The sequence below is a fragment of the Astatotilapia calliptera genome, chromosome 7, assembly GCF_964374335.1.
Source record: "Astatotilapia calliptera chromosome 7, fAstCal68.1, whole genome shotgun sequence".
Lineage (NCBI taxonomy): Eukaryota > Metazoa > Chordata > Actinopteri > Cichliformes > Cichlidae > Astatotilapia > Astatotilapia calliptera.
In genome coordinates, this window is record NC_137428.1 from 17413968 (window position 1) to 17437889 (window position 23922).

Consider the following 23922-nt stretch of genomic DNA (forward strand, 5'->3'; position numbering starts at 1 on the left):
CCCTCTCAGTCTGACCTTGTATTACCTCTCTCAGGTATGCAGACCAACCAAAAAAGACAAAAAAAGAATCGGCTGTGGAGGACACAGATGTAAATTCGCCCTGATGTCATTTCTGAAGTCATTTATTCATCTTGAAGCCAATAAATGAGATTTTATTATATCTCCAGGCCACTGGAGCTGTTAGTGTAATGTGTGGTTCATATAGTCTGAAACAGAACAGCTTCAGAACCACATGACCACCCAATCAAAGGCCTATTGTTGGCATTCACAATGGAATAAGTATTGTACAGCCCACACAGAAAGAGAGTGCATACCTATTGCAGGACACACACATGAACACCGCTGAGAACAAAAACCTGGCATTAAATTATTCACATATAACGTGGCAACCAAGGATTTTGGCTGTGCTCGCCCCTCCTCGCAGGTAGTTTCATTTTATTCTGGCTGATGAAACCTTTGCTCATGATAAGGCTGTGGAAGGTGAGTGTGCGTTAAAACTGGAATTACTGGAAGTTATCAGACTCCATGAAAGATGATTAAAATCCGTCCAACCCTTACAGGTGCTACAACATTAACGGGAGGCTTAGGGAATTGTCAATCAAGCACCGCCTCTACGAAGGAAAGTCTAATCAGACGCCATTATTAAAATGGCCCAAGTGCATGTAGTGTGCAGTGGATTTAATTGAAATGACTCATAAATCTGATCCCAGGTTGGAAGAAACATTCAAGTAGTCAAGTGATGGAACACATTTGAGTCCTTTCTGCTACTTAGCTTTTTCTAAAGCTAAGGCTTTCCCCTCGGACACGTGCTAAGAACAACCCAAGTTTGTCTTTTCTGATCTGAGCTATGTCTGTCGTGTTTCAGGCCTGCTTCCTGAACAAAATGACTCAGTGTGCATCAGAAATTAGTGAGGGTCAGCATTGCCTATATCACTTACTAGGGCTACCCTTAGAAACTAAACTTTTCTAATGGTCAAACAAGGGCTTTAATGATACATGTTGAGGTTTCAAAGTTCTTCAATAAGGGTACTGGGGAAGTTGTCAAATGTCGTCTTTATGGAGGAAAGAGATCATTGTCAGAGTTGCTTTTGGAAGTCAGTATCATAAGAAATGTGTTTAACAACTAATAAATGATCAGTGGTGGAGAAAACAGTATCAGCTGAATCTGCTAAACATTAAAATGTTTACATAGAAAGGCATCAGTAAACACTGTAACAATCTGCTGTAAGAATATGGCCAACTTCTGACAGTTACATACTGTTTCTCATTAAAACTGTGCTCTACTGTAGGATAAAATACATTCTGGGCAATGGCTGTGGGTTGCCATAAAAATGCTGCAATATACTGCGAACAGCACTGCGCTCTGAGGATGATGTGAAAATCACTGGCAGAGAGACCCTGCAAAATTTATGTTACTCTGTTTCTGGAGGAAACCAGTGGACATATGTCAAGCCAACTCAATCTGAATCCAGGTGTTTGGTAGAAACTTGATATGGTAAAATGAAATGCAATTTATATTACCAATTTATCGTAGCTGAAGATGCTTATTTCATTATAACAGAGTAGATTTTGTTATAGGTTTTGATAGTTTGTGTAGTGCTTTCAATTCAGTTCAGTTGAATTCAATTTAATTCTATTCTGCTTTATTTATATAGCACCAAATCACAGCAACACTCATCTCAAGGCACTTTATATTGTAAGGTAAAGAGCCTACAATATAAAGAGAAAACTTCCCAAAATGAGAAGACCACTTTTGGTAGATACGTAGTGACAGTGGGAAGGAAAAACTCCCTCATAACAGAAAGAAACCTCCAGCAGAACCAGGCTCAGGGAGGAGCATTGTTGGTTAGAAGTCTTTCTTTTTGCAGAGGAGCTAAGTTTAAAGGTGGAACATATTATTGTGGAATGACCTGCCACTAGGCTTAGATGAGATGAGAAAGATTTATTCTGAATTTATTCCGCATTGAAGCAAATATACAAAAGGGTGCCAAGAGCAAGCAGTTTGGCGACAATGATAAAGAAAAACTCCCTTTTAACAGGAAGAAACCTCCGGCAGAAATAGGCTCAGGGAGGGGCAGCCATCTGCTGCGACCGGTTGGGGGTGAAGATACAAGAAAAATAAGTTATACTTAAAACAAACAAACACAAATTAAGGAATATGGAGGATGTATTTGAGAAAATATGGATTTAGGTTGGTTTTCTTTCCCCTCATGTATCTGTTTACAATTTAAAGGATATGCACGTTTGTTTGGATATTAAGACTAGTAGGTCTAGGGTATGTGAATGCATATGAGAAATTGTACTTAATGTATAGAAACAGATGCAGGGTCGAACCTATTTGCTAGATCCATCCACACCCCAGTTTTCATATTCTGTTTCCTCAAGTTGTTTTCATATGTGACTTTTAAATTATTAGCATTGTTCATTTTGTTCTTTGTTAAGCCTACACAATACACAAATAGCTACAGTGTCAGGAAAGAACAATCCACAGGGGAATACTGAATGCATTAGCCTGTGCCTATACATTCCTATTATGTAACTTGGCCTATATTCAGACAGTCAAAGCTGTGCTTTATTGTGAAATTACTTACTCGAATCTATTAGTGGTTGTGATTGGCATTAAAGTCAGCAAAGAATAAATCTCAATTCTTTACTGTGATGGATTTTCTGGCAGCAAATGATCTTGGAAAGCCTTCCACCCTTGTGCTCGCTTGCCAATTTAAATCTCCCTCTCTCGGCGATGCAGCTTCCGCTTTCAGGACCATGAACAGCGCCGTCACTGCTTTTTTTCCCCTTTTTTTTTTTTTTTTTTTTTTTGTCATCGAGAGCTTATACGGCAAGCTTGAGGCGGGGAGGTAAACTTTTGGCGATATCAGAGTGAAGGTTTATAGCGTGTGTATCCGAAACTGTTCGCGCGCCTTCAGCCCAATGTTCACCACAGTCCGTCGCAGCGATAAATAAGTGCGGCCACGACCGAAAGGGAGAGGCACCGAAGATAGGCTCCAGATATGAAATGAATATGCACAGAGACGATTCCGTCAAACAGATTTGTTGCTGTCTGCCGCCGGGCTGCTAAGGAATAAAAAAATAACAACCGCGATAACAATAACAAGAATAAGAATAATAAAAAAGAGAGGAAAGAATCGGGCGACCTGCAGAGCGAGAAGAGAGCCGAGCGGAAAGGACTGCTGTGCGGGGGGACGCAAAGGGACTGGATCTGCATGTGAGACCGCTGGTCTACTCACACCGGAGGCAAGAGATGCAGCCTGCGAGCAAGCTCCTGACTCTGATTCTCCTCATCTTCATGGGCACAGAACTCACCCAAGTAGGTTGATTTTTAATTTTTAACGCCATTTTTCCACCTTTTGGTTTTTTTTTTTTTTTTTTTTAAAAGGTCGAAGTAGCGGTTAATTGGCTCCAGATCCAGTAAGAGATTACCCGCTTTACCTCGCATGAAAGAGCCGGGTGAATTAGCCCTCTACAACCTACCCCAGCTTAAACAGATTAACGGGCGGGATTACACGATGTGAATACATTGTGGTTGACGGGGCGCGGACAGGTCCAGGAGAGCCCCCCGCTCAGTGCCTCTGACAAACGGGCCAGATAGAGGGAGAGGACTGCACGGTCGGTCAGTTTCCTCATCATCAACTGGTCCGATTAATCAGCTGCAGCACCATCCTAGTACGATAGAAAAGGGTTGCCTGTAGCATTATGTATGTGCGTGTGTGCGTGTGTGTGTGGTGGTGGGGGGAGGCCATTGTTGGAGGATGCTTTTAAAAGAGGGGCTCCACAACCAAATGCAGAGTCTCATAGAAGGTGTTCTGAGCATGCTCCGTGACCACAGTGTGACTTGCTGGTGCCTTTGTGAAGAGAAACGAACACTTGAGTCCAGCAATGTCAAGCCACTCAGCTCAGTAGTTTTCAAACACTGCCCATCACTAAAGTGCAGATGTGGGATTCTTTACTGGAACTATGAATTACTTCATGGTGTGCTTAAACACCATTTGTAGAAATGCATAAAGCAGATACTGTTGCAGTAAATTGCTTGCTTTGTAAATGATCACAAACAACAGGCTTTGGTGGTTGGGGAGAGAGTGAGGAAGTGGGTTTATTTATTTCAGGGCCGTGCCGTGGAGAATTTGTGCATTTAGTTGTCTTTGCGCCAGCACAAAGTGATACTTCATGGAATTCTCTGTTGTGTGAATTCAATTGCGGCTGCTAATTAGAGGCCACAGAAAACAAATAAAAGTGACAGAGTGACACTGAGGTACTATCAGTAAACGTGTCTGTGATATAATCCAAGCGACAGACTCAATACAATGTGCTAGAAGTAGGTTGCTGCAAGCCCCGCTGGCCCTGGCAACAACGTGTTAGAACAATATTGGCGTTATACCACTTTGACAGAAATATGCCAGCAATTGATTTCCACAATTTTATGAGAAATGTCAGCGAGCTGTGAGGCGAACTTTTTTTTTCTTTTTTAATTCAGAGAACATAAGCCTGGTTTTGACATTTAGCTGGTATTTGATTTGTAATTTGATCAAAGCTCTAACCTTACACAGAGTTCGTACTGGTGTACATTTAGTCTTTTTTTCTGTACTGAGGCAACAAGTTTGAAATATGGGACCGGACGTTACAGCTCAGCTGCAGAGTGCAACAGAAACGCTGACACATCGGGGTCAGTTTGGACAGTTTGATGAAAGCCATCAAGTGGGAGCGGAGTGGAAAAACATGGCGATTTTCATGACATTCTCTTCAAGTCCCACGTGGCGATGCGCGGCCCCAAGTTACAGTGACAGTTTTTCCACGATGGACTGAGAAGTGTGTGTCATCTGTTCAAAGGTAAGTCCATATTAGCCTGTAGAAATACCTGTCAGCTCCCTTCCAGAAGCCCAAAAAGACAAAATACACTGACAGGCCCTATTTCTACTCCTGCTTTGGAAACCTGCAGTGCATTTTTTGCTGTTGGACAGCCGGGCCTCTCCACATTGCCTCCCGGTTTGAAGGCCAAAATATATCCAGTGAGAGGTGGATCTAAACTCTAAAAGATAGAGAGCTTTTCACTGCCAGATTACTCATCAGAAGAAGAAAAAAGGAAAAAAAAACACCCAAGCAGCCCGCCCTCAACCTGTGATGCTGAACAATGCCGCCCTCATAATGGCCACATTAACCACCTTGCTTCTCACGCAGTTTGAGACAGCGTAGGGCGGCCACAGCTCTTTTCTTTACATCTCTTCAAAGTAGCGGGGGGATGCCTGATTAGCGACGACCTCTCTCTTTTAAATCTGCCCACGTTCATTCACCTTCTATCCTCCACTCTGCTGAAGGATTTGGCGACTGACTAGCCTTCACATAGAGCAGAATAGTAAGCAGCCAGAACGGCATCTGTTCCTCACCTAGTGGCTCAACCCCGAGCTGCAAACCCACATCCTGAAGGATAGATGAAGCAGTTATAACAGTCAGTCCTCATCCAATGATCATCCTACAAAAAAAGACTATCAACACATGTCGCGCACTCTTACAACCACTCTGACACAAAATAACGCAGCTATTCTTTCTCATTTAAGTGGAAAGCTGCCAATATGTCTTCCCCTTTAAACAACAACAAAAAAAGCTCCAACAAAAGAAACCGTTTGAAACCGTTAAGGATTTTTAATGTATGAAAAAGAAAGAAAGAGAAATCAATCAGATTTTATGTGAGAACGCAGAGATGGAGTTGAGCTGAATTGCAATATGCGTGGTGTGATTGGCAGGCGGGGTTGAAGCTATTTATTATTCAGTATGGCTGGCTGAGCGATGAAGCAAAGGGGAGAGAGTGAGAGCAGAAGAAGAGTAGGTGGAGGTACGGTGCATTTTGTAGTGCACTTGCAGGCTGGAAATGTGAATTTTTCTCTTCTCCGCTTTATTAAACTGGATACTGAATGTGACAGAGTGGTTATCCTGCTGTAGGCATGCAATATAAACATCAGCTCACTACAAACTACAGCAGCCTGTGGTCGTGGGAGACCACCTTTTGTGCTAATGCTCAGCTTTTAAATGTTTTCTGGTAACTTCTTGGTCTCCAGTTTGGTAATTTTTGTTGTGGTTGGATGCGCTTCTTTATTTGCCCTGGTATAGCTACACATCTTGTATTGCAAACTGACATTAATGAAGGCAAACCCACAAAACACAAACCACATTCTTAAAAAAAATAAAAAGGATTGTATAATTTGAGCAACACCTCTCCATCAAATTTGTATTTGTGTAGGGTTATTGCATTAACTTGTATAACTAAAACTGTGCAAATGCTTCCAGTGCATCCATCCACTTGAGGTCTTGTAGGCATGTGTAAAACACTGATTGGCTACTGAGGAGTTCTAATAAAAGATTTTGATTTGTCTGGCTTTCTGGCAGGTCAACGACTGATCGGTGAGTTTAAAAGAGCACTTGTGGCCTTCCTCTTGCTTCAGTGTCGATCATTTTATATTAAATAACTGGCCCTACTAAATGTGGGGGTCACTAGCTTTGGAATGATGTGGAATCCACAACGGTGAAGCCTGAAACCTGAATAAATCCATGCTTTACAAAGCTTTGCTGTTAGAGACCCCCTGCTGTGCTTTGCTGAACTGCACGGCAACACACAGGGTGAGGACCCGAGTGAAGCTGATCCCTGCAACACGTTGAAGCCGCCTCTTTTTGAGTTCTCACCTCAAAGGTCAGGGAGAAGTGTTGAGAGATTAAGAGCAGCCAGAGAGCGAAACAGACAGAGAGTAAGAGGAACACATAGGTGCAGCGAGCGCAGACTTTCCTCTCAGCTTTTCAGTTCACCAGTGAAATGCATTATGGAGCTGACAGAAATAGCCCAAACCTCTCTTTGCTATTCTGGGGGACCTCATGTATCATGCAGTACTACAATTTAGCCCATAGGCTGGAGCAGTGCCCCATAGATCTGCTGGTGTAGACTCAGGCTCTGGACGTTTCCTGGTATTATCTGAGCAGCTATAGCCAGCTGATAAAATAAAACACACCTGCTGAAGATGACAAAATCAAACTGGCTTTGAAAACACGCCTAAAATATTTGAAGACCTAAAATAATCAATAGATGAGAAAAAAAATAAAAACACTAAGTATGTTTTTTTTGTAGTAATCAACCGCTTTCCTGTAAACGTGTCTTTTTTTCTTTCTTTCTTGCATTTCAAACATTTAGTATTAGTATTATTGTTAATTTTTTTTTAATTATTATCATTTTTCCCAGCAATGCCAGAATCTGTTGCACGGTGGCGCCAGAGTTCCACGAATCAAAGGCTCATCCTTTGTTTTGGGCTGAAGCCTCCAGTATCCCATCAATAAAACATATTCCGAGCCCTACCACATCACTGCCATTGCAGTGCGACACCCTACATTTGTGTGTGTGTGTGTGTGTGTGTGTGTGTGTGTGTGTGTGTGTGTGTGTGTGTGTGTGTGTGTGTCACACACTCGACTACTGCTGCAGCGGTTGTTTTAGTTAACAATGGTTACCATGCAGGACGCGATGATGTTTGCGCCTGTGTCCAAGTGCCTTTAATCCTCCTTTTTTGATGGGTGGGCTGTGGAGAAAGAAATGTCAGTGCTTGCTGCTATAAATAATCCCGCAGCATCATTGTGGGCCGACCTCGGTCGCACTGCTCATTGCCATTCCCTCAGGGGACAAGTTAGTGTCGACCCAACTATGAGCGACTTCAGGCGCAATCCCAGATATTACCACGAACGGACCCAACCTGGCTGACATCATTGCGTCTGGTGATATAGATAGATCCGTAGTACCTCCTCCTTCCTCTTCACATCCATTTGGAGCCGCCTGTGTGTGTAGTCAGTGGCACTTAATCACAGAGCGCAGCAAGGCAGGAGGCGGACCGTCGGGCGTGAACGAAATAGTAACGGCGAACCGGAGAGGCGGCAGTGTGCGGGACAACGCGGGCAGAGGAGCTATCCAGAGAACGTCTCCAGCTGCTGCTCTCGGGTTTTAGCCCCCCTCCTCTTACTTTATCCGTGCACCGGATCGCGCCGTGCAGTTTTGCTCTCCGTCCCGACCCACCAAGTCTCGCTCTGCCGCCGGAGCTTCCGTGGAAATGTCCAAAAAAAGAACAGCCGAGCCGGAGTCCCGGGTGAAACACGAAGATGCTCTGGGCACCGCGACTCGCCTCTCTCGTTTCTCCCTGGAGTCTGTAGAATGAAGGCGACTTAAATTGAAAAGAAGAAGAAGAAGAAAAAGTCAATAGCAGAGCGCAAAAGATGTCGGTGCCTTTGCTGAAGATCGGCGTCGTGCTGAGCACCATGGCGATGATTACCAACTGGATGTCGCAGACCCTCCCCTCTTTGGTGGGGCTCAACACCACCAGGCTCACGGCGGCGCAGGGAGGGTACCCAGACCGGAGCACAGGAGTGAGTTTCACTGTTTACTGCCAGTGGCTGGCTTAAAAAAAAGGAACAAAAATTAAAATAAATCCTAATAACAATTAAGAAATAAATTTCCAATTAAAATCCAGTCCAGATATAGTCACAGAGCTACTCTCGTGGGTGCCTTTGGTTTATAATTTAGAGCAGAAATTCACGCGCCTGCAAGAGTAAGAAAAAAAAAAGACTTGGAGAGAGCGTAATACATTCGTTCCTTCTTGCGTTTGATGTTGCTCCAGTTGCCTCTGCTACTGCTGATATGAGCATCCCCCACTAATGAAAAGTTATCATTTGGTAGTTTTGATGTGGATGCAAATGTGAAGAGACGCGGTGTTGCAAAATGAATGGCGTGGGGGAAAACATTTCAAAGGAGTCTTATATATTCGCTCTGTAACAGCAGGAGTCTTCATTCTTTCTTTATATCCTTCAGTGTGTGTGTGTGTGTGTGTGTGTGTGTGTGTGTGTGTGTGTGTGTGTGTGTGTGTGTGTGTCAATGAGAGTCAGAATGAAGCGTTTCCCTGTCAGGCTTCCTGGCACTCTCAGAGCTGTGTTTGTGCCAGAGTAATATTATAAGTGGATGATTTGCAGCGATATTTAGAGCAATGAACGCTGAAGGCTGTTCTGTGTAAATATTAAATTCACTAAACTCGGGAAACAGAGTTTAATCTTGAATGTCATATTTTTTGTAATCATTTTTGTTTTAATGATTTATGGCTCTTTTTTTGCACATATCACACGTTTCGGGGTTTAGTTAACAATTAGTTGTTTTCTTACAGGGAGCTGTGTAACAGTGCTGATTACTACACTGAATACTACAAAGATGGGTGCTTGCTGGTGGTTCTCTTTGTCAGCGCATCCTTTGCTAGAAAACTGCAGCTGACTGACAGACTGACAGTGGCTGATTGCTCCGTTTTGGTTTTCACGCGAAGTCGCTCCTTCTCACTAATCAGCAGGTCTCTCCAGTGATCTTTTTTTTTGTTTCCTTTTCTCGCTGATGCAGTGATGAATGGCTTTGTCAAAGTCACCCCTCCATCCTCACCGTCGTCCCGTCAGCAGGTTAATAACTAGTGTTATCCATCGGGGTGGGAGGAGGTACAGCGAAGGGGGGGGGCATGTTCTTGACGTCATACATTATACTCTGAGGTTTCACACACACCCAACCCTGAATGACGGGACAGGCTTCTGCTGTCAACGATTGGCTGCTTTAGAACACACAGGTGATAGTGGCGAAAATGGGTGGAGCCTAAAGGTTTGTGGCGTCCTGATGGTTATAAATATAATAAAGCGATAAACACGAGGAGGTTGTTGCGTGGCAACCCCCCCCCCCCCCCCAAAAAAAAGAAACATTACCCTGTTGTCTTTTTATTGTTTCCCCTCCCCTTATCTATGCCTTTGTTTTCAGGTGTTGCCAGCAAACCCAGAGGAGTCGTGGCAGGTGTACAGTTCAGCCCAGGATAGCGAGGGAAGGTGTGTCTGCACTGTGGTGGCACCCCAGCAGTCCATGTGCTCACGAGATGCCCGTACCAAACAACTGAGGCAGCTGCTGGAGAAGGTAATTATCACCTAACTCCTCCCCAGCCATCAAAAGTCATACAGTGTGACCCAGGGGACCCACTGTTACTTCCTCTGACCTTTTGTCACGCACAAAGACATGCATAGAAACACACACACACATATATATGCTCATGTTTGTGGTCTTTTGCCTGCTGGACAAGAATAGAAGTCATGCTCTAATGAGCTCACGAAAACCCAAGGCATCACAGGAGGCAGCTTATTTGTAAGTAGATGATATCTAATGATGCACTCAGCTGAGTGCCCATACACTGGGAGCTTCCCCCATTTTACAGAAGCACATTCATAGAACTCTGCAGGTTAAGTTGCTCATTCATATACTGTAGCAGCAGCACTACAGTTACAGTTACTGACAACAGCAGATTCCTCCTAATGAATAAAAGATGAGCCATGTTTCTGGACCACATCAGATCTGGAGAAAACAAATGTCTGAACAGTATGAATCCTACACTTGCGCCATGTGTCTGAGGCCCCTGACTAGTTGGCCTGATGTCAGAGTTTGTGAATCACTACGAGACGAACGCCAAGCCGAACGCAACATATTGTAAAGTCTGTTGCCTTTTCTCTGCGTCTCCTATTCTAATTACAATGCAGACTGAGATTTTTTCTTCAACCACTCTTGCTCATTCGTACAGGTCCAGAACATGACCCAGTCCATCCAGGTGCTGGACCAGCGCACCCAGAGGGACCTGCAGTATGTAGAGAAGATGGAAGTTCAGCTTCGTGGTCTGGAGACCAAGTTTAGGCAGGTGGAGGAGAACCATAAGCAGAACATCGCCAAGCAATACAAGGTAAAAGATCCACTTCTCGAGCCATCGATCCAAGCGCCATTCCTTCATAGCTGCTTCTTTAGCTTACCCATTTCGTGTGTGAGTGTTTCCACTGTGGAGAGAACTCAGAATTGCCTAAATCACCATATTGCATCCCAAGAAATCTGCATGGATAATTAAAGAGGCAAAATAAATCGATACACAAAATGCCATAATTCATTTAAAAAAATCACGTTAAATAGAGAATCTGGGCTTGGAGGAGATTTAAGAAGATATCTTACACGAATTACAGTCACTGTGAACGATGGGCACAAAGATCTCTGCACACTGGGACAAACCTCCTTGACAACATCTAGTATACACTAAACCCTCCAAGGAGATTTTCTTTAGGGTTTCGTGTCCACATGTTAATGAACCTTTTTTGCAAACAGGGTAGAGGAGTGTTTGATGCAAGTTTTTACTAGATTTTACTAGAGCTTTAGGGATTTATCGTGTCTTTATGTCCTGTCTTCCTCCCCTCAACCCCCAACCGGTCTCAGCAGATGGCTGTCCCTCCCTGAGCCCGGATCTGTCGGAGGTTTCTTCCTGTTAAAAGGGAGTTTTTTCTTCCCGCTTTTGCCATGTGCTTGCTCATCTATTGAGCAACACATAAGTGATAACAGGTCTACATTTTTAAAAAAAGGTCACAAAAAATTCAGTGCCACCTCTGATTATGGAGTATGGTTAACACCCAGCCCTGTTTGCAGTTACTGAGACTAATTCAAGCGTGCCTGTGTTCCTACAGCTGTTCATACCATCACCACCTGCACTGCTGCAATCCTGTCAATCATGCATGCTCAGCAGTCCCGTGCTGCCAGCGCCTTTCAGTGCATGTGTGCAGTTTTTTTTTCTGTAACATGTCTTAAGTGCATATACTAAGTGTGTTTGTCTGTGTGTCTGTTAGATAGGTTAGCAAGCTCTAGCCCCTGTCAACAGTTTGTCATTTTCTTGCTTGCAGGGCTAACTTTAAGACATGTAAAGAGAGCCACAGGTGAAGAAGAGGCAGGTCAATTCCAGATTCCCCTGAACTGGGCCACAGTACTGAGAGCATTTGGGCGTCAAACAGTTAATTTACCTTTAGCACCATTAAGACTAAGAAACCCCACCCTTCTCCCAAACCAACCCACCACTGATCTCTTCCTGCATGTTACTGCTGTCAAAGTTTTCCATCTAAAAGCTTTTTTAAAACGTAAATACATAATTATTATTATTATTATTATTAATTGCTGTTTTTCATTTTATTTTCCTTTGGCTTTTGTCAATGCATATTTGGTTATTCAACAAATCTTTACGTAAAAACTATAGACGTACAATTCGAGACACTTTGTTGTGTGTGACATGTAAAAGCATGTAACCCTTAATACGATGTTGCATTTTAAACGATGATGACCAATAAAGAGCTTTCCCAATTGTTGTCGGTGTACCGAGGGCTTGCTTTTTATCGGCTGGTCACTTTCCGGGACGGAGCCACCTGCTCTGCTCGTCACAGCGGGTGGAGAGTATTTTCTGGGTTTGTCCGCTCAGACACACACCTGCACAAACAGAACACCGCAGCTCACGCGCACAGAACACAGGACACGGAACACGCAAAAGCAGGGGGCGGGTGTCGCGAGATGAGAGAAGAGGCAGGATAGAGTTAGAGTAGTCAGGTTCAGACAGGTGTTTTGGTTTATTTTCCCCTTCTTTTCTTTTCTTTTATGGACAGCGGGCTCTCCTTTTTGCCACGCATGACACTCAACCGAGCTTATTCTAACCCTTTCAGGCCATAAAAGCGAAAATGGAGGAGCTTAGACCGTTGATACCAGTGTTGGAGGAGTACAAAGCCGATGCCAAATTGGTATTGCAGTTTAAGGAGGAGGTCCAGAATCTGACGTCAGTTCTAAGCGAACTTCAGGAGGAGATGGGGGCCTATGACTACGAGGAGCTCCACAACAGAGTGTCAAATCTTGAGGAGAGACTCCGAGCATGCATGCAAAAATTAGGTAGGCACAGACAGTTATTGGCTGTTGGCACACACTTTGCTTCAAACACATGCATGCACAAACAAGCCCACTGACATACATGAGTACGTTGAATGGCTAGAAAGAGATCCTCAGGCATACTGGCACAATACAGAACACATGATAAGAACATCACACGTGGCTATAACGATCTACCACTAAAATTCATAATTCAGCGGTATTAAAACAACAGTGTATCTTACGGTTCTCATCTGTACGTGCTGGTCTTTTTTAAAGGCTTTATCTTGGGTCTACACTTGAAAACTGAAAGTAATCCAATAAGGAAGTCCACAACATGACTATGCATGTTCTCTGCTTTTAGTACTGTCTATAAATCCTATTCACCCTTTCTGCAAAGAAACAACCCCTGAATGGGTTCTGGGTTCCTGAAATTTTGGATTCCTTCTTTTCAACACACCTACCTTTTAACTGTTTGTTTGGGACACTGCAATCTTTTTTAATTGGATGATCAAATCAAATAGGATGCTAAAAAAAAATACATAATTAGACACAGCACCAACCTGCAACCTGCACGCACCCAGGGATGGTTGAGGATGACGAGAGCTACCGAGCTTCTTCATCTTTTAGTCTGCGATTTCTCATCACATCCTATCTTTTTGCTTTTAGCCCCTGTCTGAATCTTTTCACACCTCTGTCACATCCCACAGTGCTAATAGATGCACACCCACACTACACTGACTAAGATATATTACGAGAGCAGGGACACTTGCACGCGGCACATCGCGGGTATATTGTGTCCCTGTTTCAAATTATGCGCAGCGGAAGATGACAGAAAGAAAGAAAAGCTTTTGGTTATACTGGCGAAGAAAAGAAAAGAAAAAAAAGACAGTCAACATGCTCTAAAGGGATTAAGAGTGAACAAACAGACTACAAAAACACACACCTAATCTCTCATCACCAGTTGTTTCTCGTGCCATTCTTTATCTCAGCATACACTGCTCTTTTTTTCCTAGCCACATCTGCTTCCACTACCCACCAGCCTGGAGTCTTTTCTGTGTTTTCACTCCCAGTTCAATTAACATGCCACCCCTCACACATCTATGGTCAGGCTGCCAAAGATAGGAGAGTAGGGACCAGCGGGAGTGACTAAGTGTGTGTGTGCGTGCGCAAGATCAGATGAGATAAAGGTGAGGTCACCCAGCGAGAGACTGGCTCAGGCAGAACAGAGGGTGGCTATTCCTTTCATCTTCACACGATTGCAGACGCACTCATGCGTAGTGCAACCAAATACAGTCCGGTACACTTGCATTACTTAGATTAAGCTTGCGAAGGTCACTCGCAGCATTTGCATCTGAATAATAACATTGAGAGGAAAAAAAATAGAGCAAAGTTTTTAACAGACAGGAGACTCTAATACAAGGTGGTATTGAGAAGGAGACAGAGAGAAAGAGTGATAAAGTGAAGGCGAGTGGGAAAAGTGAAAGAGAGTAACTAGGGTCCCCGCAGAGCTGTCCTTCAAGCTGTTTTGTGCCGGAGAAAGTAACAGCCCAACGGCTGCTGGGACACAATGGCCATCGATCAAGAGGACATGCCAGCTTGCTGGGCAATAATCAAATAAATAAATCACCTTGTGTTGTGCCCCAGCACTGTGGAGGCACTGAGAGCTTCAGGCAAATCCAGTCTTTTCACACTGAAATGCTGATGAATGAAGCAGGAAGGTCACTCCGGCACATCAAGCCCTCTGCTACCTGCTCTGCTGCCACTGGTTTCCCTTTATATTCTGGCTGTAAAGAACTAAATTAGACTATTTCTGTCATTTTAAACAGCTCACCAAAATCACCTTCTCTCTTTTCCTTAATTAACCCTCCTCCTTTTCTTAAGACTAATTCTTAAATGAAATCTTTTTGTAATTTAGAGCGGTGGGGGCTTCTTTCCCTCTCCACACATTAAGACTAAGTGGATAGCTAATTAGCGGTTAAAATTATTACGACCAGCGTAGCTAACTGACTATATATATAAAACAATGTTATTAGCCTATTACAGCTAGGTAGCCTAAATGAACTCATAGACTTGTGAAACAAGATAACTTCTTTATGACACCTGGAGGAAGATGTTATGTGTTATGATTTAGCCATACCTGCTAAACATGTGTACGAAAGAATTTCTTTACATACTATACCCATATAACATCCACCTGTGTCATACCAACCCTCGGCATGTCCTCCTTCACTACATCCATCAGCCTGTTCTGAGGTCTTCCTTGTTTCCTCCTTGCATCAGTACATTTCTTCTTCATTTCTCAGACATCCTCTCATGCACTTATATTTATCTGGTTAAAAGGTCCACTGCCTTCTCTCCTAGACATCTCCACACCTTCATAGGTATGTCACTCTTCACATCGGGCCTCTTTTCCTCCTTACTAAACAATAACCATCTTTCCTCATCCATCCACCCCTTTCTCTCTCAGCTCACTTTGCTCATTTATGCATTTCCATTTCTATCCTTAATCACCCCAACATGCTGCACATCCTTTCCACTGCAGTCTCTCTACCTTGCCAAACCATATAAGTCATTTTCCTCTTCTTTAGTGTCCAGCCTCATTTACATCTCCTCCCTGAATTCTGCACAACATTCTTCCTTCTTCATCATTATCTCTACCTTCAGTCATTTCCTCTTTCTCTTTCAGATTGTACCTTCTGTGTAAGATAGTTCATGTGTGTGTACCTTCCTCCATTCCTATGTGACCGTGCGCCTCCCTCTTGTTGAAGTACATGTTCACTGCAGCCTTTTTTGCAAAATCCACTACCATCTGTCTAAGACCATATCTACCCAAGATCTCCTTATCACTGTTCCCTTCACCTACATGCCCATTGAAGTCTACTCCTGTCACCCCTCTCTCTCCCCCCCGGGAACACCCTTTACTAGGGATGGGTACCGGTATCTGGTGCCATTATGGCACCGGTTCTCACATAAACGGTAGTAACCAGACCGAAAAGCAGCGCACATTTCAGTGCTTTATTTCGGTGCTTATTTTTCCTGAAATGTCATACACTTTGGATTCTAGCCAATCATTTTACCTTTGCAAGCGTAGTAGGCGGGCCCAGGTACGTACTTTCTTTTAGAGCAGAGCTACAGATTAAAAATGCCCAAGGCGAAGCGGTCAAAAGTCTGGCTGTACTTCACAGCAAAAGATGCAAACTCAGCAGCCTGCATCAAGTGCTTTAAGGTGATACTGTGATACTGTGCAAAGGAGGTAACACCTCAAATCCGATGAAACACCTGGCGACATAAAGCATTTTGTTAAAAGCCGAGAAATGCACCGTATTTGATAGCTTGCTGCGAGACCTCACACCGAGCACATCTACTGTGGGTGTGGTGCCTGTAATCGGACCCGGAGTTAGCAACATCCCCCAAAAACCCGAAGAGGAGAGTCCTGGCCCCTAGCCCTGTCAGTGTAGCAGAAATGATGAGGATGATGATGGCAGCAGCAGCCGTTCTTCTCTGTGTGAGTAGCTTAATGTTGTCCGTGTGTAATTTACGTTGAGTAGGCTAACCACGTTATTAAATTAATGCACATAAGGTGAACTAGCAAACACCGTCGTAGTTACATGCGGCTGTCTTCTTGTTTGATGGCAGATACTCCCTTCACCCTGGCCAAAAAGGCTAAAACGACCAAAGAAAAAGTGGAAAACAGCTAAATATGAGAGGTTTTTGGACAAAGTTTGTGTTTTTTCCATTGTTTAAGCACTGCTTCCAGCCCAGAGTGATGCCATATATGCCCTATAGCTGCAGAAAAGGCTAACATTGTTATCTTTTTACAAAAAAAACAGCTGAACATGAGAGGTTTTTGGACCAATTTTGTGTTCTTCATTCTTTAAGCACCGGTTCGAGCACCGGTTCGAGCACCGTTTAAGCACCGGCACCGTTTCAAAAGTACCGGTTTGGTACTGGTATCGGATAAAACCTAAACGATACCCATCCCTACCCTTTACAGCTTCATCCAACTTCAGCATTTCTCTTTCTCCTTTTTCTCTGACAACATTCAACATCGCCTCTTTGATTTCCAGCTTCAAACCATGATCCCGTATGACTCTCTCTTTACCTCCAGAACATTCTTCACATACTCTCCCTTCAAGGCTTCCCCTGATCCATTTTGCTTCCTATCTTTGCTACGACAGAACAGCTTAATCTACCTCTGACACTCCTGTTTTTTTCTATTCTATAGACCCTTCATTTAAAGTTGTGACCGATTTACAAATCGTATTATTGATCCAAATATTTGATTTCTGCCCTTTGAATATAATGGCAGTAAGTGACCCTTGTAGGGGTCTGATTGCTAAAAATATATTTGAATAACAAGATAACTGTAAATATTCAGACTTTAAGAGGCAGCCTGTTCATGTAGGTACCTCTAGTAGAAATTCTAAATCGTCACATTTTGGGCTAAGGGCTGTTAATCTATGGTGCTAGTGTCAGTCGTTATGCAAATGTACTGTTTATAAGGTTGGGGAATCCTTCAGTCAACTCAGACTGAAGAAATGTTTCTCCCACTGAAAACGTTACATCCAGATGAACAGAATTAAGTTTCTGGGGCTGATGGCGGGCTTTGTTGTTATATCAGCTCCAGTTTCCATTAGGTTTTCTATTTGATTTCCCTTGTACTTCAGTCCAGGCATATTCAGGCCAAAAGGGGATTAGACCTTGTGCACAACTCCAGAATCCAGATCCATCAGCTGGCCGTCCAGCAGACTGCAATAGTAGTGTCATTTAAAGACAGAAGCATGATTAGAGAAAAGAAATAAATAAATCAATGGCCAATGTATTAATGCAGTCTCTAATCCCACTGAGGGTTACGTAATGGGACTCAAGCCCCCACTGGAAATAGTAAATGCTGCTCATGTGACCATGTGTTTGTCTCTCAGCCGCCGCTGAGGTGCGATGCCGACGCATTCTCACAGGCACGACATATGCTGCACACAGAGACGCACAAACACTCTAACACAAAACCACAAGTTTCTTTATGTGGGTGATAGAAATGAGATAGAGGGAGGCAGGTAACCGAGGGAGAAAGATAAGCAGAGGAAACACAAATGAAATCGATGCCGTCTGACTGCAGAGTAAAAATGACATTTCACAGCAATGAAGCGCATGACAGATGATGGAGTTGTAACAAAAGGCGTCGTTGCATCCTGCTGTTCAAATGAACTTGGGATGTGATGAAATTAACTTGTCAAGACCATCTCATTGACTCTTGTCTTTATAAACTATTGTGTGAAAGCAGCTTAAATGAAGAGATGCACTGCGAGAGCTTCTGTTTAGTAAAATCATGTCTCTCATTCCTGCCTGTGTTCATTAGAAGGGGTACGCTAGTCTAACTGACTCTCAGTCAAGAGGGACACAGAGCCCGGTGTTAGTTTTGTCAAATTCTTTAACACCTCAATCAGCACTAATTAACACTACAGCAGCTTACAAGTAGCACGCAGGAACAGAATACACAGAGGCTCTCCCTTTCCTATCCTATCCTTCTCTCACTTTTTCACACATCCACATGGAGAAAGTAAAACAGGCATTAGCATGTGTGAACTGAATAATAAGCACCACTTGTGCAGTACATCACGCAAAGAGAAAGGCGTAGCAACAAGCTGGACTTTGACTCGTTTATCCTTTAGGCAAATTCATCAGGATTCAAAGCAAATGACATGAATCCCGTGCAAGAAATTGTGATTCGGTCTAAATGTGTAAACAGGCGTTGCTGTGGGTATTTCCTATCTCGCTTTTTCCTTGCAGCATGCGGCAAACTGACAGGCATCAGTGACCCCATCACCATCAAGACGTCCGGATCCAGGTTTGGCTCCTGGATGACTGACCCTCTGGCTCCTGAAGGAGATACTCGGGTATGTGGCACACAGTCACACAGTGTGGGCTGGGTATCAAAACTGCACTTACCTAATATCTGCTCAGGTGTTATTTAGGAAGACAAGTCCATTAACTGTCAAGTCACTTCTTATTTTTTCCTTCTTTAGTAGATAAAGAAACCACTGGCTCTAGTTTCTCAAGGCTATTTTCAGATTTCTAGTAACACTTTATAATCCAGCTGCTGCTACTTTTGTCTGGCCAACACTAAAAAGCCCAGTATTGTTCAGATTACCATCCAGAAAAAAATCTGATAACACTTTGTATTACAGCCCTTAAAGGCATAAATCTACTGTAATTAAATGGATATTGATATTCATATCATATTTATCCACAGATACTTAATAGGTACACTAGAATAAGGAGGTAGCAACCCAGGTTTTCACAGGATACAATGAAGTAATTATACACTAAATAAATTTAAGTAATGCTTAAGCAATGTTACAACACAATTTATTATGTAAGTAACTGTAAGGACATCATAATTTCATGGCAATTTTTCTGAACAATAAAATTTAAAAATATATATATAATTCCCGACCTTACATTGGAAGTACACTGCACTTTTCAGGGCATGGGCCATATTTTGGAGTGCGTTAAACTTGGCAACCTTTCATGGGAAATTACTTACACAGTATTAAAATGACTTTCAGCACAATTTGTGTCTCTTTTCCTGTAAAAAACTCATAATTTAGGCACTACTTAAAGTGTACTTGCATGTAATTATTTCTCATTTCCTTTAAAATAATTAAATATTTTATTTTCCTGTATAATAAATTAGTTTTATGTACTATTTTTGTAAAATCCTGACCTGTTAACCTCCTTATTCTAGTGTGATAGTTGCATGTAGATAGTTGCATGTAAATATAGTAACATTGTACTTCCAAATAAAATACATCAAAATTTAATTTGATTACAGGAGAATCATTTTTTAGTCGTGGGCTGTGATGTCTTGATACTAATCTGAACATTACTGGGATTTTTTATTGTTAATAAAACAAAATAGTAATATCAGTATGTCAACTTGAGCTAATGTGATTTATAAGTAAGTAGTTCCATTTCTGCATTATTTGAAATGTGTGGTTTGTTTCCTGGTCTCTATTACTTTAGCAGTCGATTGCATCTGATTTCCCTTTGCAAAGTGCATCTTCCTGCTCAATAAATAGGCCTGCCTTCACTACTAAAACACATTAAAAATAAATACCAAGTATAAATCTATACGATTTGAACAGGAAGCTGCTTGGTTGACAAGAAGCTGGAAATAAAGAGAGTTTATTCGTCTGCTCAGCGTGAAGACGCCCTTTCTGCTCCCGCTTTATTAGACGCATCAATAAGAGATGGAACGCACACGAGCAGAGGGAGTAAAAACTTCAGCTGCACACGGCTGTGCATCTGTACAGTTACAGTTTCTGATGGCTAACGGTTCTGACAACACAGGCCACAGAATTTTTATGGTACAAACGTCTTTACCAGCAAGGTTGAAACTTACTGCTGACTACGATTATTTTTTAGCAGACTTACGGCAACTTCCTTTGGTTGAAACTAATACATTTTGAACAGAACCCATGAAAGATGTTCCTCGCTGTCAAAGGGCAGAGAAGAAAAAACAGAGTTTAATTGATGGAAGCAGACAGGCCTGCCCCAATTCTTTTCATCTTAAGGTTTTCTTACCTTTCCTTAGTACTTTTTTTTTAGCCCCGTGGAGTCCTTCTTTCTTGATGTGAATCATTTTTAAGTTAATCGTGACAGCAGATATAACCAGGTAGAGGAAGTCTTTAGGTTTATCAGTCCCACTGTGACCAAGGAAGTATTTGAGTCTCCAGTGGCTCTGGAATGAGAGCTCTCTGCCCACCTCCACAGGGGCCAGCAGGAAGCTGGGTCATAGCAGCTGAGACAGGCCTTTTATCTGGAATGATGGGCATTATCCCTGTGGGGCCGGTGCATGCCACCCTGCGGCTGTCATCCTGACTGTTTGCATTCAGAAGTAGATGGATTTCAGCTTCGCCTGCTCCTCGAGGAAGTCTCAGCACTAACTTAATTGGGATGCTTGTTGACGATGTGATTTGATTTATTCCGCGTGTGATGTGCATGCTCGATTCTCGAATTCACAAAGGCACGCAGGAAGGATGATGATAGGCATTTCTAGCTTTGAAGTACTGCTGCGTTTTTAATTCTCTCTCTCTCTCGTCTTGATGCTTAGGTCTGGTACATGGATGGCTACCATAACAACCGCTTCGTGCGGGAGTACAAGTCTATGCATGACTTCATGACGGCAGACAACTTCACGTCCCACCGGCTCCCCCACCCGTGGTCAGGAACAGGTCAGGTAGTCTACAATGGCTCCATCTACTTCAACAAATTCCAGAGCCACGTCATCATCAAGTTTGACTTCCGCACCTCCTCCATCAGCAAGTCCCGGCAGCTTGACTACGCAGGCTTCAATAATGCGTATCACTATGCCTGGGGAGGGCATTCTGACATTGACCTCATGGTGGACGAGGGAGGACTGTGGGCTGTCTATGCCACCAATCAGAATGCCGGGAATATTGTTATCAGCAAGCTGAACCCCAACACGTTGCAGATCATCAAGAGCTGGACCACCAACCACCCCAAACGGAGTGCCGGCGAGTCTTTTATGATCTGTGGCACGTTGTATGTGACCAATGGCTACTCGGGAGGCACCAAAGTCTACTATGCCTACTCCACCAACTCCTCTACTTACGAGTACATCGACATTGCCTTCCAGAATAAGTACTCACATATCTCCATGTTGGACTATAACCCACGTGACCGTGCACTCTACGCTTGGAACAATGGTCACCAGGTTCTCTACAACGTCACACTTTTCCATGTCATCCGCTCAGAGGAACTGTAACCATGAACATGGATCGAACACCATAAATGCATATTGTCTGTAAAGGAAATCTCACTATATACAAAAATATATCTGCTCCAAGAGACTCTATGGCAAGACCATTCTATTTATGATATCAAAGAATTTCTGAAAGACTGTATCAACAGTGAATGCAAAGTAGAGTGAATGTGCATATGAAAAAATATCTAAAACTGAAGGGTTTCATTCCAAAATGTGATAAATCACAAACAAGAAAAAGAAGCCGTATCTGTTATTATCACAGATGATTGCGTCAAAAGCAAAACATTTTTGTAAATAAAAGGTCGTAACATGACTTCTTAGTCTTAGTAGACTTTATTTTAATAGCTGCCATAATTTTGTTAAAGGGTCTTTTATTTTGGAATGAAACTCTTTAATTGTTTGCCGTATAGAAAATGACTGTAAAAGTAGATATAAATACATCAGATTTAAAAGAATAAGAACAGATGCCAAAAGAAAAAAAATCAAAACAAAAAAAAACACACGCCTTTTTTTATATCATGGAATATCAACCTAAGCTCATTCCTGTGGCTCCAGTTCTTCTGCAGAAATCCTCCCGGCTGAACTTTTCTTTCGGTCATTGGGGGTCCTGAAACGAAGACTGTTATAATAAACTGTTGGATCCCCGTGTCCCATGGACATAACGTTAAAAAAAAAAAAAAACGGGAGGTCACTCTAGTCAGAAGACTTGATAGCCTAATGGATGCTGTGTGTCATATTCTTTTTATTAAGTACCGTAGCAAATCAGAAGTCTGTAGAGAAACAGAAAACATCAATAACAACATCCACTAAAAGACCTGAAGGCACTGACTGTTGACAGCGCTGTTGTTTAAGATGATTTCCCTGTGTTGGTGACTATGTGTGAAAAAGGCTTTCTTTGCATGAGTGTTTTCTATCACTCCGGTCTTCTGAATGTCTTTTTTGCTGTATGATACTATTAAAAAAGGTGGGCGGTAGGGTGGGTGGGGGAACAAGGTAGTATGCCTTTGGGATTTGGGGGTTTGCAGAGATATTTACCTTTTCCTGCTTCCTTCGATTTTGTTCTCGTTCTGTTTATTTCAATTTCTTTGCAATAATGGTTTTTTTTAACGTTTTTGTATCTCTGTAACTGTTGCCACCAGTTTTGCCTCTCTATTTGTTTATTTGGACTGCGTAGGAGGAATCTATCTAGCTCACATCTCTCTGAAGTAAAAGAAAAAAAGAAACAACAGAATGTATCTAGTATTGTATACTGGAAACCAGGCCCTTCTATTTTCAATCCACCTCATGTAGTCGGGAGAGGGTTTTTTGGGTTTTTTTACAGGATAAATCCTGTCTCATGTCATGTATCCCCCCACTGCTAGTGAAGGATAATGCTGTTTAAATGTATACTCTTGCTGAGGACAAAAGCTTTTCACTCTTTTTGCGCTTTGCTGGACATGTGTTGTATCTGAGATGAGATAGTTAATGATTCGTGTCAATAAAATAGAGAAATCTGACGCTCGGATTGCTGCCTTTAAACGCTACAAGGTGCTGTGTATCAGTACAGTTAAGTCCCTATTAGACGTAGAATACATAATCGCTGGTTTCATCAGTCTGTTTCAAAATAGTTTAGATCTGACCTTTAAAAATAACAAAATTACTAAAAGAGGGGAAAATGTTTCAGCCTTTCTGGAAATTAGCATACAAAGCAGTGACATGAAATGTAATTATTGACATGCTATTACTGTTTTATTGTGTTCTCAAGTGAACTGGGCAACTCAAAAAGATTCACAAACGCTATGGAGGGTCTTTATGTGCCTGTTAATGTTGCTGCAGGAATCCAGCGTTGGGTGAAGTCCAACTCTAGTAACACGACTGAGGCAAATACTACAGCAAAGAGACCAGAGTGTTCATTCAGACATGAAGCTGGCATGTTCAAATGCCATCAAATTAATGGAAAAGAGTGCATGTCTTAAAGGTGCTTAAGCCTGTGATGGTTCACATGGATATAACTTTTACATCACAGCTAATGCTCTTATTTCCTGCCTTGAAGGTTTTACTTCATTAAGATTACATAGATTACACAATCCCGCTTTACTTGGATTGTGGAAAAAGAGCATTTACGGACCCTGGTGCGTGTTTAGAAATTGCAAAGTGAGGCTCCTAAATAAACCACACACACACAAAAAAACATAATCTTGCTCTTTCAAATGAAATGTGGTATTTGCAAGCAATAAAACTCATGGTTGCTAAATTAAATACACCCAAGTGTATTGTTGCTGCTAAACAACTTGACTATTAACTATTGTCAGCCATGTTTAGCTTGATTGTCACTTGGAGTCATGTGAATAACTAAATGCTTCACTTTATTAGGGTTTGTGGGCATTCATTTATGCATGGC

At 42.5% G+C, this 23922-nt stretch overlaps 1 protein-coding gene across 2 annotated transcripts; it reads left to right on the forward strand.

Moving 5' to 3' along the window:
• Positions 1–2783: 2783 nt before the first annotated feature.
• Positions 2784–23038, forward strand: olfm1b (olfactomedin 1b). 2 transcript variants are annotated; one of them, XM_026173331.2, is made up of 6 exons: positions 2784–3325; positions 9815–9964; positions 10620–10775; positions 12556–12775; positions 18542–18648; positions 20868–23038. In XM_026173331.2, the coding sequence occupies exons 1-6, from the start codon at positions 3260–3262 to the stop codon at positions 21540–21542; spliced, it is 1374 nt and encodes a 457-aa protein (XP_026029116.1). In that variant the 5' UTR covers positions 2784–3259; the 3' UTR covers positions 21543–23038. The 2 variants fall into 2 exon arrangements, with proteins under 2 accessions (XP_026029116.1, XP_026029115.1); XM_026173330.2 differs by lacking the exon at positions 2784–3325 and adding an exon at positions 7455–8400.
• The last annotated feature ends 884 nt before the right edge of the window (positions 23039–23922 follow it).

Excerpts from the sequence above, each read along its gene's own strand:
- olfm1b (XM_026173330.2), top strand. The coding sequence starts at position 8,251 with ATGTCGGTGCCTTTGCTGAAGATCGGCGTCGTGCTGAGCACCATGGCG. Across the intron at positions 9,965-10,619 it reads TGAGGCAGCTGCTGGAGAAG|GTCCAGAACATGACCCAGTC; the intron begins GTAATTATCACC and ends TCATTCGTACAG. Across the intron at positions 10,776-12,555 it reads ACATCGCCAAGCAATACAAG|GCCATAAAAGCGAAAATGGA; the intron begins GTAAAAGATCCA and ends TAACCCTTTCAG.